Source organism: Gracilinanus agilis, chromosome 6 (assembly GCF_016433145.1).
Source record: "Gracilinanus agilis isolate LMUSP501 chromosome 6, AgileGrace, whole genome shotgun sequence".
Taxonomy (NCBI): Eukaryota; Metazoa; Chordata; class Mammalia; order Didelphimorphia; family Didelphidae; genus Gracilinanus; species Gracilinanus agilis.
The window spans coordinates 116,843,291-116,859,702 of NC_058135.1; the positions used below are offsets into that span (position 1 = coordinate 116,843,291).

Sequence of the window (16,412 nt, forward strand, 5' to 3'; positions counted from 1 at the left end):
TTTTAGCTAGACATTAACAATAAATAAATAGGGGGCAGCTGGGTAGCTCAATGGATTGAGAGTCAGGCCTAGAGACGGGAGATCCTAGGTTCAAATCCGGCCTCAGACACTTCCCAGCTGTGTGACCCTGGGCAAGTCACTTGACCCCCCCATTGCCCACCCTTACCACTCTTCCATCTATGAGCCAATACACAGAAGTTAAGGGTTTAAAAACAAAACAATAAATAAATAGGTCTTTTTAAAAAAAAAGTATTTTAATTTTCCAATCACATATAATAACAATTCGCCACATACATTTTTTGAAGTTATAATATCGAAATTGTTTCTCACTATCCCCTTCCCCATCCTGGGGATGGTGAGCGATTTGATCTGGGCTATATATGAATTATCATGCAAAACATCCTTTCATATTGGTCATTGTTGAAAGAGAATACTCCTATAAATAAGAATAAACTAATATGAAAAATCACACGCTTCGATCTGCATTCTGACTCCAACAGATCTTTCCCTGGGGGTGGATAGCATCCTTTGTCCTAAGTCCCTCATAATTGTTCTGGATCATTGTACTGCTGAGAGTAGCCAAGTCTATCTCAGTTGATGATCGTACAATATTGCTATTACTCTGTACAGTGTTCTAGTTTTGCTAAATAAATAGCTTTTTAAAGAGCAAATCTGTCGTCTAGAAATCATAAAGTTATATGAAAAAGAAATTCAGTTTTGTAAATCTTGAAACTGAGTGTATATAGGCATACATACATGCATTCATACATACTCTAAAGCTCTTTTTATTTTTGCTATCAATAATTCACACCTACCAGGCTATGAGCTTATTAAAAAATATATCAGAAACTTAAGTTCTTCAAAAAAATCTGTACATCCTGTCATGAGAGTCCTCTCAAAACTTCACTAACTTGAGAAAGGTTAAGCTCAAATGAAATATGTTTAAAATATGAACTCACAGAAAGCAGATCAGCATAAGGAAAATTCATGAACATTTCACTAATGAATCAAAAACTGTTAGTGCCACCCTGTGGTCAATCTCGAACAGGGAACTCTAGGAAAAGGGAGAAAAGGCCACTTTTCATAGCTTTTCCTCCTGCATATTTAAAAATGACTCCTCCAACCAAAAAAGGCTATTTATAAATAAAAGAGGCTCATAACCTTTTAAAGTTTTTATTCAAATCGTCATTACTTAATAAATGGCAGAGAGAGAATTTCAACGATGCATTTTGTTGTAATAGTTTCATCCAAGTCTGCCACAGAAGGTACATCTTTCTGTAAGTAATAAGTATATCCTGAGAGATACTATAGATGAACAGGATCCCATTTAACAGACACTAAGAGCTTACTATTTTAATATCTTCTTGAATTTTCTCCTTAACTTGCTTATGTAAACCCACATATTCACACAAGAGGTTTGCTTAAAAACTCAGCCATAGCCACAGTTTGTGAAAGAAGGAGCCTCAACTGGAAAATTTTTAAATTCCTTCCTGAGGTGGGTAGATTATATTGAAATCCAAGAATTGTTAATGATTAAAATGAAGGAGAACTGTAGGAAATGAGGCAGAACAAAGTAAGGATCAGCAGAACAACATACACAAAATTTATGGTAAATAGATAATGCAATAATGCACATTAAAATAATACTGAAAGGCAGGCAATTCTTGCTCAATTATAATGGCCAATCCTGACCCCAGAAAATGACTGATATAATATGCTTCCATTCCTGTGGTAGTGAGGTAAGAGACTGCTGCTTTAGTCAAATTTAGATTGCTATAATGACAAAGGTAAGCGATATGGAGGCAGAGAATATGGATTCAGATCCTGCCTGTTACTTGCCCCCTGAGTAATTGCCTACAAGTCACTTTAATCTTTTTCAATCTCCATTTCCTCAACTATAAAATGAAAGGGACAAACTAGCTGACCTCTCAGGTCCTTTGCAGCTCTAAATTTATTTTCTCATGAGTCTTTGGTTTCCAAAGGAGGGCTAACCTTTAAACGGAGTCAAAATAGGGGAAAACAAAATTAAAGACATAATGATTTTATGAGGGGGACCTCGAAAATTGCAGAAGAAATCAACCAAAGATATCCCCGAAGCATAAGAATTATTTTGGATCCTTCCTCCTATTATAATTCACTTGGAGCTGGAATCTATCCTTATATATCAAGGTAGTAAGGCAGATTACTGACTAGTCACTTGCTGCAGAGGGCAAGAAGCAAAGGTTATCTGATATTAATATGACCATCCAGTTACACTTAAATCATATTTTGTTTCTGGGGTCCTCACCCATAGCCCATGTACAACTACTGAGTCATCTCAGAGAAGACTTCAGCACTCAAATATCATAGCAATCATGAGGCTGTCCTGGGAAATGGTTACCCAGAACAGGTAAGAATAACAATACCCTGTGTCCCAATAGTACCTTTCTTCCACAGATATAGAAGTGGTTTGCCTATAAATATCTCCATTTACTTTCTCTTCCCCTCGTGTTCCACTCCAATTTCTCATTGTGGAGATGGACATGGTTGTAGCTTCTGAGAGGTTCTGGTCAGTAGAACATAAATCTTGGAAGGTGCCATTGAGTTAGAAAGACTTTATGTATGGGTTTGATGATGGATTGTATGTCTTTCCTCTCAGAATCAATCTATGTATAGTCTGAAGGCTAATGGCATGGTTGAATACAAGATAATATGTTTTTGGTCATAGTAAGTCATCAAGATAGCCTTCTATATGATAAAGGGATTGTCATCTGTATCAGTGAAATGGGTACAAACATCACTAAAATCACAGATTCTTCAAGTACATTCTTTTCCAAATATTCCTGTGAGATCTAGCTGAGGATAAACTTTTGCGTGTGTAATGGTCCCCTTTGGCAGTCTGGTGAAGCCTCTGGACCCCCTTTCGGAATGTTTTTAAATGCATAAAACACAAAGCATCATAAAGAAAATAAATTAGATGAGATAAAGATGAAATATGAAATAAAAATCTTTTTCCATCTAAGTTTGTGGACTCCCTGAAATCTACCAAGGACCTCAGATTAAGGATACTACAAAGAGCCAACAAATTTTACTGAAACAACTGACTTTTTGAGAGTAAGATCTTGATTTAAGTCCTATCTTCAATGTCATAAACATGGTGAAGGTTAATACATCACTTAAATTCTTTTAGACATTATTTTCTTATCAGTAAAATGGGGACAATTGAAACCTGCACCACCTTCTACCAATGGGATTTTTAATGATGAAAGTGCTCTATAAATCACACAAATTTTATTAATTATTATTAGCAATAACGTTAATGAACATTTATATAGAGCTTTAAGATTTACAAAGAACTTTGTATATTTTATCCACTTGATTATTACGACAACCCTGGGAGATAGGTGTTATCCACATTTTATGGAGGAAAGTGAAGTAGACTGCGTTTAGGTGACTTGCTAAATAAATGTCTGAAGTGGAACTTGAACACAGAGTTTCCATATTCCAAGCCCAGTATTCTATCCATTGTACCACTTGGCTGCCTCAATCTTACTGCAATCCATCATAGCAGAAAGGTGATGCAGTAGACCACAAGAGTACACGGCATGAAGCTGATGAGTCCAAGAAGCTCCAGAAGTTTTCCATGCAGGGATGAGTTTAACTTCTCCTGCAGCCCAACTCCACCAGTGCCTGAGATTTAAATATAGCTGATTCTATGGTCCTAAGCACAGAGAATAAATCTGCCCCAGAAGATTTATAGGAGACTAGATAAAGAATACAGACTTCCATGAAAGAGGATCCTGGAATGGGAAGAGTTGGACTTGCTTAGGAAGGCAGAAGTATTCAGTGCTGAGGGAATTCAATAAGACATCTTCAACACTGATTCCTGACTCTACATGCCCATAATTGTGCACCTTTCTAATTCTGCATCACCTCAAATGAAGTCGTTTTTGTTGTATTCAGAGAGCTAAGCTAAGATGGAATTGTGGAAATTTATTAAAGTATACTGCCTCCATCCTGTAAATCAATTCTGGGTCTAGCTCAGTTCTCTTTCTAGTCAATTATGGATCTAGTCCAACTTCTGTGTTGTGAAAAAAAGTATATCATGGAAACTTTTTTGCATTATTTGAACCTAGCCCTGGGAGGCTGGGAAGCTGGACGGCCTCTACCTGCTGCTTAGATACCCTTAGCTAATGACCCAGGTTATGATGACCAGAAATCCAATCACATCCGAAGACTGATGGAAAGACTTTTCTCACAGTTATACATATCAAGCAACGCCTATGTCTTTCCTTAAAATTGGTCCTGTACTGATCAATCAGTTATCATTTCCATGTTCCTTTGACTGAATATAAATACTTGGGGTGAATATAACAGCTCTTTTTCTGATTTTAAGGAATTGTGTCTATTTATTTTCCCCTCCACCCCCAATTTGGAAAGCCTCTAATCTTTCCTCCAATTAGAAATAAGATTACCTAATTACACATCTTGTTTTAGATCCTTCTTTTTATCATCTCTTAATGCATCAAAATCTGTCTCTTTCTATATTTCGGGCCTAACGCCAAGCTGAGGAGATCCGATTCTGCAATTGATTATGCAGTTGTATGTGATACTTAATAAAAAAATTAATATGCTCAGAAGCTCAAACCTTTGTTTCCTCTGTCTTTTCAATTAATCCACATGTCACAATTATAAGAACAGAGTATTGCATTTAAGGGAAGGCTATATTCCTAAGGCTCCAGTCTGAAACAGTGATTTAAAACCTTTGAATAAATGCATCCTGGGTTACCTCAGGCTCACAGCTCTGCAGCTTGGAATGTTTGGGATACAAAGTTATCCCATCTCATTTTTTAAAAAAGAAAAATGACTAAACAAATAAAAAGCAGACAGAAATAAATAAAATTTCCCCTTAAAAATAAAGTCAATAGTTCCATGGAAATCACATTGAAAATCACTATCCTCCCCCATTTTTTACTTACATATTTAAAATTTTTCATTTTTACTCCGTTTATTCTGGCTTATTCACTTTAGATTTCTGCATTTAACATTTTAAGAAATTTAACTGACACTTAAAAATTAAGAAACATTTTACTATATTTCAAAAGACCTATATGTTCCAAACAATGAGATTGATTTAATATTTGGGTGTTTTTCAACCTTTTTCCTAAAAGCAAATAAACTTACAGAATGAATAAGTGGTCCTAGAACCACGGCACTGTCCACACAACGGCCAGTCAAGACAATGTCGGCACCTAAGTCCAAGGCTCGGCTTATTGGTCTTGCACTATGGGAAAAAAGGAAACTTTGATTTATTCTTTTCATCAAGATTGGCTTTAGGTTTTTATTTTAATGAACAAAACATCTCAGCATTTCATTGACCAGTGTCCCACATGTAGCAGAAACTTAATAAATGTTTGTTGAATTGAATTTTGTTCATTGATTCATCATCCATGCTTTGCATCATCCGGTCTGTAAAATGATGTCAACAAAAATTCCAAAATATCTTCTATTTTACATTAATAAAATCTAGCATTTCTCTAAAATTATATCCAAACAATTTTTTTACATTTATAGATTTGCTTCTGTAAATAAGGCACTCATCTTCTCCCCTTTCTTTAAAGCTTTATTAGATAGATTTTTTAATAGCAGTTATTTCCTACCATGCACCCTTACACATTGAACATTGACTTATAAAAAGGAAAGCAATTAAATAAAAACCAGATCTAAGGAGCATTTGTTAAGCTTTTATTATGTGCTAGGTACTGCATCCCAAACAAGGCCATTCCAGAGCTAAATACATCATTATCAGCACCACTAATAAGCTTACGATGAACATAAAACTGTATAAGAGGTCCTTACCAGGTACAAAGATGTTTGGTTCCTGCTTTGAGGAGCTCATAATCTAGTTAGGGAATTAGGAGATATAGAAAAAAAGATAAAAACGACAGATAGTATATGCTAAGGGGTACAGAAATGAGGCAGATGACAAATGTTTACAAGGGTGGAAAGGAGGGATATGATGTAATTGAAGTAATGAAAAACCACGTAGAGCCATTTAGAGGTGAGATTCATTAGAGAGATGGAGAGATCCAGGCTTAAAGGTATAGATCTGGAAGTCAAACATGAGGAGGTGATAATTGAAGTCATAAGAATGCAGGACCTTCTAAGACAGTGATGGGCAAACTTTTTAAAGAGGGGGCCAAAGGAAAGGAAATGCTCATCTGTTAGTCTGTTTCTAAGGCAACTCTTTCCAAGTTTCATTGTATTGTGTCCTACTCATTGTATTCATCAGATTAGGAATAATGTCACGTGGTGGGATAGAACATTTCATGGGGCCTCATCTGGCCCGCAGGCTGTAGTTTGCCCATCACCGGTCTAAGAGATAGAGTATGGACTAAGATGTGCAGAAGATTGAAAACTGAGCCTAGTGTAGGTATTGCTTCTACTTATATGCCTTCTTCTTCTTAAACAAAACCAAGCCTGTAAGGCAAAGTTTCATTTTAACTGCAGACTTCTGATTGCCAAAGGAAGAAATACAAGGAGGGAAATACTCACCCGAGGTAGACATTCATACTCTGAATGGTGTCTGGAAATGGCTTTCCATTCTCCATATCTATAATCCCTGATCCTTTCAGGTTATCTTTCTGTTAAGAAATTAAGATACATGAATATTTCACAGAATCCATTTACAAAGGGATTATAAAAATCAAACTCCATTAAAAGATGACTTGAGGGGCAGCTAGGTGGCTCAGTAGATAGAGAACCAGGTCTAGAGAAGGGAAATCCTGGGCTCAAATTTGGCCTTAGGCACTTCCTAGCTATGTGACTGACCCTGGGCAAGTCACTTAATCCCCATTGCCTAGCCCCTTACAGATCTTTTCCCTTGAAACCTATACTTAGTATTGATTCTACGACAGAAGGTAAGGGTTAAAAAAAAAGACTTGGTTATTGGCACACATTATATTACAAAAGTAATACAAATGATAAGATGTAGGCAGAATCCATGTATTTCTAACATATCATCAAGCTTTCTATAACACATTTATTCCCATGTTGTGGCTAAGAATATGTTCTTCATTTCCTTTGCTCAGATGGATACAATAAATTCCCACATAACCAATATTTTTTAAGGATTATAAATCTGGAAGGAACCTCAGAGTTTCCCTAAATAATTCTCTCATTTTACAAATAATGGAAGTGAGTCAGGATAAGTGACTTAGCCAAAGTTGCAGAGGAAGTATAAAAGGTGGGATTTGAACCTTAGTCCTTGAAATCCAGAACTCACTCTCTCTCTCTCTCTCTCTCTCTCTCTCTCTCTCTCTCTCTCTCTCTCTCTCTCTCNTCTCTCTCTCTCTCTCTCTCTCTCTCTCTCTCTCTCTCTCTCTCTCTTTGTCTAGCCTCATGATTTTACTGGCTTAAGAAAATTCTGATGAGGATATTCCTTTCCAAAATGTAGTTCAACAATCTGTTATTTAGTTTGGAGTTACTCGGGGAATGAGAATCTTTTGCAGGTTACATTGTTTGTACTACTATAGTTCTGTATAATAGAAAAACAATGAATAAAAAAAGTTTAGCAATCTGTTAGATTTCAGACTTCAGAACGTTTTTATATACCAATAATTCCATTAATAGAGTACAAAAATTGAAACAGAAAGAACTTAGAGACTATGTAATACACACTGTATAGTTTATGAATAAGGATACAAAATCCCAGAGAGATACATAGCATCATAGAGTGGGAGCTAGAAGGGACATTAGATGCCAGAGTCCAATCCACCTAATTTTATAGATGAAAAAGCTGAGGTACAGAGAGATTATGTGACCTCTCCAGGGTCACATAGATAGTAAGTGCCTGATAGGAAAATCTGAATGCAGGTCTTTCCAACCCTAAGCCCAGTATAATATTTGCCAGACCAATGACTTGCCCAAGATCACCTGTGTATAAGTGGAAATTTTGTATCCTTTGGATTTCATCTCCCAGAATTCTTACCTCGCCCCAAACTTCCTTTTTCCTTTCTGTTTAGGTGTGTCTTTTACGTGATTGATACTAAATTTCCACTTACACATCTGGCAGAGTCAGGATTTGAACCTCAATCCTCTGGACCTAAATCCAGGATTTGTTCCCATTGCATCATTCTGCCTCCAGCATAAACCAAAAGAAATTAAGCTTCTCTGTGCCATAACTACCACATTTCCTGTGCATATGTGCATTTCATAAATTCTCCTACCTCTCCCATTATGTCATCCCCAGTGATAACTGCTATTTTCAAATCCACATCAGCCTTCTTTGCCACCCTGTGAAGAGCCTTAGCACAAGCAAGGGGATTGGTCCCACCAGCATTACTGATAACACGAATGCCTGTAAAAGAAGATCAAGAATTCTTTTATTTGGTTGTTTTTATGTGGTGACTAATGAGCTTTCTGCCCCATCCAATCTTTGTTATATTGTCCACCAGGGGCTTCATAATTCTGATAGCTTATAAGCTTTTTGTGGACTGGGATCGCTCACCCACTGCACAGAGATCATAGTACCCACCTCAACACCAAGCAGATAGAGAGGGGCCTCAGTAGTTGTTGATTGACACACTGAAGGCAATTTCAAGAAAAGATCAGGAAAAACCAGCCTCAATAATTACAGAAATTGTTAACCGCTAAAAGGAGAAGAGTAAAAAAATATAAAGAATATTCAGAAACGTTGTCAGCACTGTTTAGATAGTTTTCTTTCCTGGGGGAGGGGAGGGAGGGAATTAAATTCTTTTTTCTCTCATGTCTAATTTTTTAAAGGCATAGTATAGTTCCTTCTAGTGGTGAATAGTGATATCAAAAAAACAAAATCAAAAATGAAAAAATAGAACCCAACCCTGAGCCAATAACTCTGCTCTAAATGCATTCAGAGAATCAGAGAATCTCAGTTGGAAGACTTAGAGGTCATCAGGTCCAAAATGAACATAAACAAGAGCCTTCTTTCCAACAAGTCATGGAAGAAGTAGTACAAACTCTTCGTAAATTTCTAATGTGATGGAATCTAACATTTCCCAAGGCAACCCACCTTTGGCCAGTTCAAATTCTTAAGAACTTTCTCTCTTTGTCAAGTCAAAAATCTACCTCTTATACACCTCCACAGTATCCTAGAACCTGAAAGAGTCTCAGCACACTAAGTCCAACCACTGTAACCTTAGCAGAATTTTTCCTATAACAATACCTGACAGGCGTCACCATTCGCTTTTGATTGAAATCTTACAATAAGGACCGTTACCTAATTTTTTCCTGACATCGAGCTGAAATTTACACCTTCACCCACATTATGTAGAGGCTCTACCCATCAAGCCTGAGTGTGTGGATTTACTTACTTTCTGGGTAGGTCCACTTTCTACAATTTGCTCTCATGTTGTTAGGTCTAGGTTCCCAGGGACAGATGATCAGCACCTAGTTACACTCAAATTGTCTCTGGGTGCTAGGGATAACCTTGATGAGAGGCAATATGCTCCCCTTGCTCAGAATGTTAGCTTTCAAGCCCACATTAATGTTTTTCTATTTATAAGAACCATCCACTCACAAATATAACGAAAAGAAATATAAACCATTTGCTAAGTAAAAAGTCAAAATAAATATCTATGCACATTAAAAGTTCATGTATAAATGCATGTCTATATTCCATGAAAATATATATCACAATACACACATAAACCTAGGTAATACTCTCGCACCAACAAACTCAAATTCTATGGCGGAGAATGGGCACACAAAAGGACCTGGGAGGGAAGCACATGAGGTAGGAAAACCCATATGCTAGGGAAACTAAAAACTCTGGGATTCAGGCACTACTGTCATCAGTCTCTGCAGAAACATCTTTGCCACATCCAACTGATTCTCAGCAAATGGCTTGTCTGTTGGACCTCACCTTTCTCCACGTGGCAAATCTTTTTCTCCTTTACACTTGAATTAGCATTTACTAGTTTTTTTTTTAACTTACAATTGCCACAAGATGTTAAGATGTTCAGTAAGAAACAGTGTTCCCAGTAAACAGCTGAGTTTGATTTTCTGAGCATGGCAAAAGCCCTGCCAGCTCTTTTTATGCTGCAAAACATCATCATTGTTTTCTTCTTTCCTCTTTTTGCATTGGATTCACAATAACATGGACTTGGACACAATGCTCTGAGTTGGGAGATCTCTTATGTATGACACTATTCTTGTAAAGTCTGAATATGCTTGCTACATCTATACTACAAATAATAAACCTTAGAGATGAACCTTATGTTCAGCTAAGGGAAAGATAGTCAAAACCTTTAAAATATTGTATTGATGTTTTGTTGTTGTTTTTTGAAATATTATTGTCACTTCTCACTCAGTGGATTGAGAGGCAGGCCTAGAGATAGGAAGTCCTGGTTCAAATCTTTCTAGTTGTATGACCCTGGGCAAGTCACTTAGCCCCCAATGCCTTGCTCTTGTCAGCCTTCTGCCTTGGAACCAATACGCAGTATTGATCCTGAGATGGAAAACAAGGATTTAAAAAATATTTTTATCACTTCTCAATGCTACTATCAAGACACACCCATCTATTTAAAAGAACTCTCCCTAATAATAAGAACTTTAGAACCTTGAAAAGAAATGGAAAACCAGAGAAGGGGTTTCCAAACCCGTTATCAATTTCATTTCTTGGTACTATACACTACTTTGCCAACAGAAATCTCCCCAAGATATAATTATATCTACCCTACAATTATAAATATGTCATGGAGCTAATCATTTCTAAATGAGATCATTTAAGATAGAGGATGAAGACTTAATTTTATAAAATTTATTTAAAAAATCAAAGAATTAAAAAAATAAATAGGTACATTGCTCACCAACTCAATCAAGAGATTCATTTTTCACTTGATTGGAAGAAATTTAAGTAAAACAGAGGGAGAAATGATAACTGTCTGCTTCCATTCTCCTTAGATTGCTCTCGTATGTGTGTAGTGGGAGCGAAGAGGAAGTTACCTTAAATTACAAGTTAGCTCTAGATCCTACCATAGCTGACAGGACACGAAATGTACAAAAACCTCAAAGAAATTAAAAGCCATAACTCTTCTTCAGTCAATCATCATCATCATCATCATCATCATTGATTTTTCCCTGGAGTCCAAGTGCCATTTAAAGATATTTAATAGTATTAAAAAGAAAAGGAATACTTTTATCAAATATATTTATATATACATACATATATTTAATGTTGAAATATGACACACCACTTTAAAAGATGACATTAAAATGATTTATACAATAAATACTTTTTTGATTACCTTTTTTGTGAATATCTTTAATATATGGAGCCATTGCAGTCTGCACAAAATCAGGAACATAACCGAAGTCCTGAAATAAGAGAACAGAGATTACTTATTGTAAGATTTGTCTCACATAAATACTTATTATGCAAAGACAATACAACAGGCTGACCTCTCTCAGCCATTTTATTTAAATATGAAATCGAAGGCATTGTCCAAAGTCAGCTACTTACAGATTGAATATATACAGATTGAATATACAATTTAAATATACAATAGTGATAATATAGTTTGGAAAATCAGGTCAACTTGGAAGATGAAATCAATTGGAAAATAGGAATAATTACTAAAGCAAAAATGAAATCTCTATTAGAATATTCAAGTCCAAAACAGTGGCAAAAATAAAAGTCCTCTATCAGGTCCCATACCTAGGATTCTTGGCTCACTTTTAGCTAACAGCACAAAAGTTTGGGGCTAGTCAAAGCCAGTCAACAAGTATTTACCAAGTAATTACAATGTACTTGGCACTGTGCTAAGTGCAGAGAATTCAAGGAAAGACAAAAACACTTTCTCTCCCCTCACAGAGTTCATATTCTAATGGAGAAAAGCACAAGCAAATATCTGTGTGCATATAAGAAATATACAGTATAAGTAAAAATATTCTCAGAAGGGAGGAACAACCAGAGGGAGATCAGGGATGGGGACTGGGAATGGTCTCTCTCCTGAAGAAGGTAGGATTTGTGTCTTGAAAGAAGCCAAGAAAGACAGGTGTCAGAGGTGAGAAAGGAAAACATTCCGAGCATGAAGGGCAGCAGTAACTATGCTTGGAAGTGGAAGATGGAGTGTCCTGAGTAAGGAAGGACAAGTAGCCCAGTGTTTCTGGCTATAAAATGCATAGAAGTGAGTGAAGTTTAAGAAGGCTAGAGAAGTAGAAAGGAGTCAAGTGGAGAGGGGCTTTAAATGTCAAATAAAATTTTCTGTTTGGTCGTGGTAGTAATAGGGGACTCCTGGAGTTTATTGGGTGGGTGACATGCACAATGCACAGAAAAATTTATTTTAGGCATCTGAGTGGAAAATGATTTGGAGTGAGGAGAGACCTAATGTAGGAAAACTAATAAACAGGTAGTCAAGTGAGAGGGTAGAGGTTCTAAGGTGAGAGCTGGAGGAAATGTGGCTGGAAGTGACAGAAAGATAAGTGATGTATAAGACACATGAAGGCAGAAATGACAAGATTTGACATTAGACTAGATATGTGGGATAAGTGCAAGTGCGGAGTCAAGGATGCTACCAACAGCCCAGGAGACTAGGACGATGGTGGCTTCCTTGATTAATAATAGCAATGTTGGGAAGCGAGGAGGGTTTGGGGGAGAGAGATAATGAGTTCTGTTTTGGACTACTGAATTACAGATGCCCACAGGAGATCCAATTTGAGATGTTAAAATGCAGATGTTAATATAGGACTAGAGCACAAAAGCAAATTAGGATTGGTTAGATAGCTCTATAGAGTGATGGTAACAGAATGAGATCAAAGCGTAGGAGAATGAGAGACAGCATACAAAGACATTTAAAATCCTGACCTCTCCAACTTTATGTAATAAATAGTTTCCTGAACAAACTGACTTGAAATGACATTATCTTATCGAAAGGATCCCATCAGTTAATGAATTCTCCTAGAAAGTCAATAACCTCCACTTAATTGATCTGCTTCATAATATGAAGCCAACATATGGATGTTTGAATATTGGCCTGTCTTAAAGCAAGGACTGTGTCTCTCATTCCAGCGCCCTGGATTTTTCTCTTATTTCTTGCCCTTTGCAGTACTTTGAATGGTTATTGAATTGAACTACAGGAAAAGTAACTTACTGGTGATTTGGCCTTTGCAGCAGTTAACAGACACATAGTTATCTCTGAGAGATAATCAAAAACCAAAAAATCCAGCTTCCCCTTATACAGCAGCTGTGGAACTAAAACAAGAAAAAGTTTAAGTTCAAATACATTTATGCTTGACATAAATTAGTTTATCATAACCCAACTTATACATTTTTATATCAATAAAAATTTACAGGGTCACATAGTTGAAAAGTGTCAGAGGCTGGATTTGAACTCAGGTCCTCCTGACTCCAGGTCCAGCACTCTTAGGTACTAAGCAATTTAGCTACTTCTTAAGATTTAAATAATTAAAAAAAATTATTTCTAGGCAATTGCAAAAAACAAAACTAAAGAGGGAGCAAATTATTTGCCCTCATGGAACTTCCATTTAATAAGAGGTTTTGACACATACAAAAATATGTACATTACTAAATAATACATGAAAAGGCCTGGGAAGTGATACAAAAATTGCATACAAGTCAATGGATAGAGGGATTATCACTATTATCCCTTGGGGAAAGATCAAGAAAGACTCCACATAGGAAGTGCTTATGGAATGTCTAGGATTTCAATTCAAAAGATAATATACAAGGGGCATCTGGGTAACTCAGTCAATAGAGAGCCATGATTAGAGACAGGAGATTCTGGGTTCAAATGTGTGTCTGATTAGTGTCTGAGACACTTCCTTAGCTGTGTGACCCTGGGCAAGTCACTTAACCCCCATTGCCCAGTCCTTATTACTCTTCTGCCTTGGAATCATTTAAAAAAAATGTATAGACATTTCATCCAAATGGCAAATATGTATCGCTGAGGTTTTAATTTTATTATATGATCTGACTAGAGCAGTGATTCCCAAAGTGGGCCCTACCGCCCCCTGGTGGGGTGCTGCAGCGATCCCTGATAGTGGTGATGGCCACAGGTGCATTTATCTTTCCTATTAATTGCTATTAAAATTTAAAAAGAATTAATTTCCAGGGGGCTAAGTAATATTTTTTCTGGAAAGGGGGCAGTAGGCCAAAAAAGTTTGGGAACCATTGGACAAGAGGAAATTTTGGTTATTTGAGGATGAACCATTTAAAATATTTATACTTCCCAAGTCAGCCCACACTCTCCTCATAGTACAATGGGACTTTGTTATTGTACTCTTGATATTTTGTATTTAGGGCACTGTAGTTTTCCAGTATTAGGCCAATAAAATGTAATCACGGTACTGGAATGAAAAACAAGTAACAGTGCCAGGAGTGAACAAGAATCTAAATGGGAAGAGATATCTATTATTAGCACAATTGTACTTAGGATGATCAGCTGAAGTTCACTCCCCTCTATCTTTCCTCCTTCCTTCTTCCACCACCATTTGCTCTTTCTACATCACAACCGTGAAGCACAGATAGAGCTTTTCTGGCAAGTACAGGGACAAGTGTGACAGCTTTGAAAGGACTCATGCTATGAGACGACCACTTAGCAAGAAGAGCTAGATGCTTTAAAATCAGTAGATTTTAAAGGGAGAGACATCTTCCTCTAGTGATCTCTTCTTCCTCTCTTTACAGAGTGGATGGGAACTTAGAGGCTCTCTCTTGGACTTCCCAAGGGAAGTGGAGGGATGCTTCTTCCTTTTAACCCTGTTAGCTAACTCTTCTAACCTGTTATGACATTCTGATACATGTCAGCTAGAGCATGTGCCATCTAGAAGAATCTGACCCTGAGCATGGGACATAGATTTCTGACTGCCTCTTCTTACTTTGGGTTTCTTTCCCTAAGCAAAGGTGACTAAATAACAAACATTAGAGAAATGTTTCAGAAGTGACTACTTATAGAGTTTGGAAAGTTCTAGGGTTCCTCACTGGGTACCACTTATATTGCAGGTGGTGACCCATAATGGTCGGCAACCTTTTTGGGCATGAGAGCCATAAACGCCTGTGGAAGGAGGAGGATGGAAGCAGAAGGCGCGGGAATATGGGGCGGGGGCTGAAGGGCCCCCTGGGACACATCGTGGGGCTCTGCCCGGACTGGCTGGTTGGGAGGTGGAGCCAGATATGGCTCGAGAGCCATACATTGTGGACCTCTGTCCTATAGGTACAATACTTCTTTTCGAAAAGACAACTTCTGACAGGAAGATGAGCTCAAGTCTTAGCTTGGTTTGCCAGAAGACACAGACCTTTGAGGAAGCTGTTTGGACAGTCAAGAATTTAGGTGAAGGTAAGATGCCTATTTAACAGTCCCACCAAGTTCAATTTTTTAAAGTATCAACTTTCTGGGAAAATGTAATGTGAATCGAATGTAATGGACTTCTCTACTAGCAGCAGTGCAATGATCCAGGACAATTCAGAGGAACTTGTGAGAAAGAATGCTATCCACATCCAGAGAAAGAACTGTGGGAGTGCAGAAGAACACAGAAGAAAAACAATTGCTTGATCACATGGTTCGATGGGGATATGATTGGGGTTTTGATGTTAAAAGATCACTCTATTGCAAATATAAATAATATGGTAATAGGTTTTGATCAATGAAACAAGTAAAAGCCAGTGGAACTGCTCATTGGCTATGAGAGGGGGGAGGGAGGAAAGGAGGGAAAGAACGTGAATCATGGAATCATGGAAAAATATTCTAAAATAAATAAATAAATTAAAAAAAGAAAATATAATGTGAGCTATGCATTACAGTACCATATTTTTAGTCTTTTTTTAGTTAATTTATACTTCTGAGTTTTAAGCTTTTCTTTTCTTTGGAGGGAAAAACAGCTATCTTAAACCTGATCTAATAATGTTTATCAAGAACTCTTTAGAAGCGGTCAGTTGTAAACATGAACCAAACATCATCTTCAGCAGCAGCAGCAGTAGTAGCAACAACAACATTTAAAGAGTCTTTTGAGGTTTTCTAAGCACTTTAAAATATTATTTCATTTGATTCTTGCAAGAACCTTGGAAAGTGTTTTAAATGGTAACCTAATTGGTATCTAAATTGAAATGTGTTCAATGTATTTCAGTGGCAGAAGTTGACTACCTCTGGAATGGAATCAGTACCTTTGTAAGCACCAAATTCATGTAGAGCCAAACTCCTAGAATGTCAAATTTCTATCCAGAAAATCTCTTACATTATGTGGCACCTCAGATTTTGTAAACTTGTCTTTCCTCTTCTCTTTGCTATTTTATTTTGCCCTTTCATGACACAGTAGAAGGGGAAAAAAGGGAAAATCTTCCCCTTCCGAGGTTGATGGTGTGAGAGAAAGAAAATGAGAGAATATGAGGCAGAAAAGGAGAGAGAGAGAGAGAGAGAGAGAGAGAGAGAGAGAGAGAGAGA

At 37.1% G+C, this 16,412-nt stretch overlaps 1 protein-coding gene across 1 annotated transcript in view; it reads right to left on the reverse strand.

Annotated features, from left to right (window-relative positions):
- Positions 1 to 16,412, reverse strand: part of LOC123251170 — a 137,868-nt gene that overhangs the window by 106,523 nt on the left and 14,933 nt on the right. The window contains exons 2-6 of the mRNA XM_044680357.1: positions 13,110 to 13,210; positions 11,265 to 11,334; positions 8,208 to 8,338; positions 6,535 to 6,623; positions 5,164 to 5,263 (exon numbers count right to left, since the gene is read on the reverse strand). Of these exons, the coding sequence (XP_044536292.1) occupies positions 5,164 to 5,263; positions 6,535 to 6,623; positions 8,208 to 8,338; positions 11,265 to 11,334; positions 13,110 to 13,210 (491 nt within the window). The remainder of the gene's footprint in view (positions 1 to 5,163; positions 5,264 to 6,534; positions 6,624 to 8,207; positions 8,339 to 11,264; positions 11,335 to 13,109; positions 13,211 to 16,412) is intronic.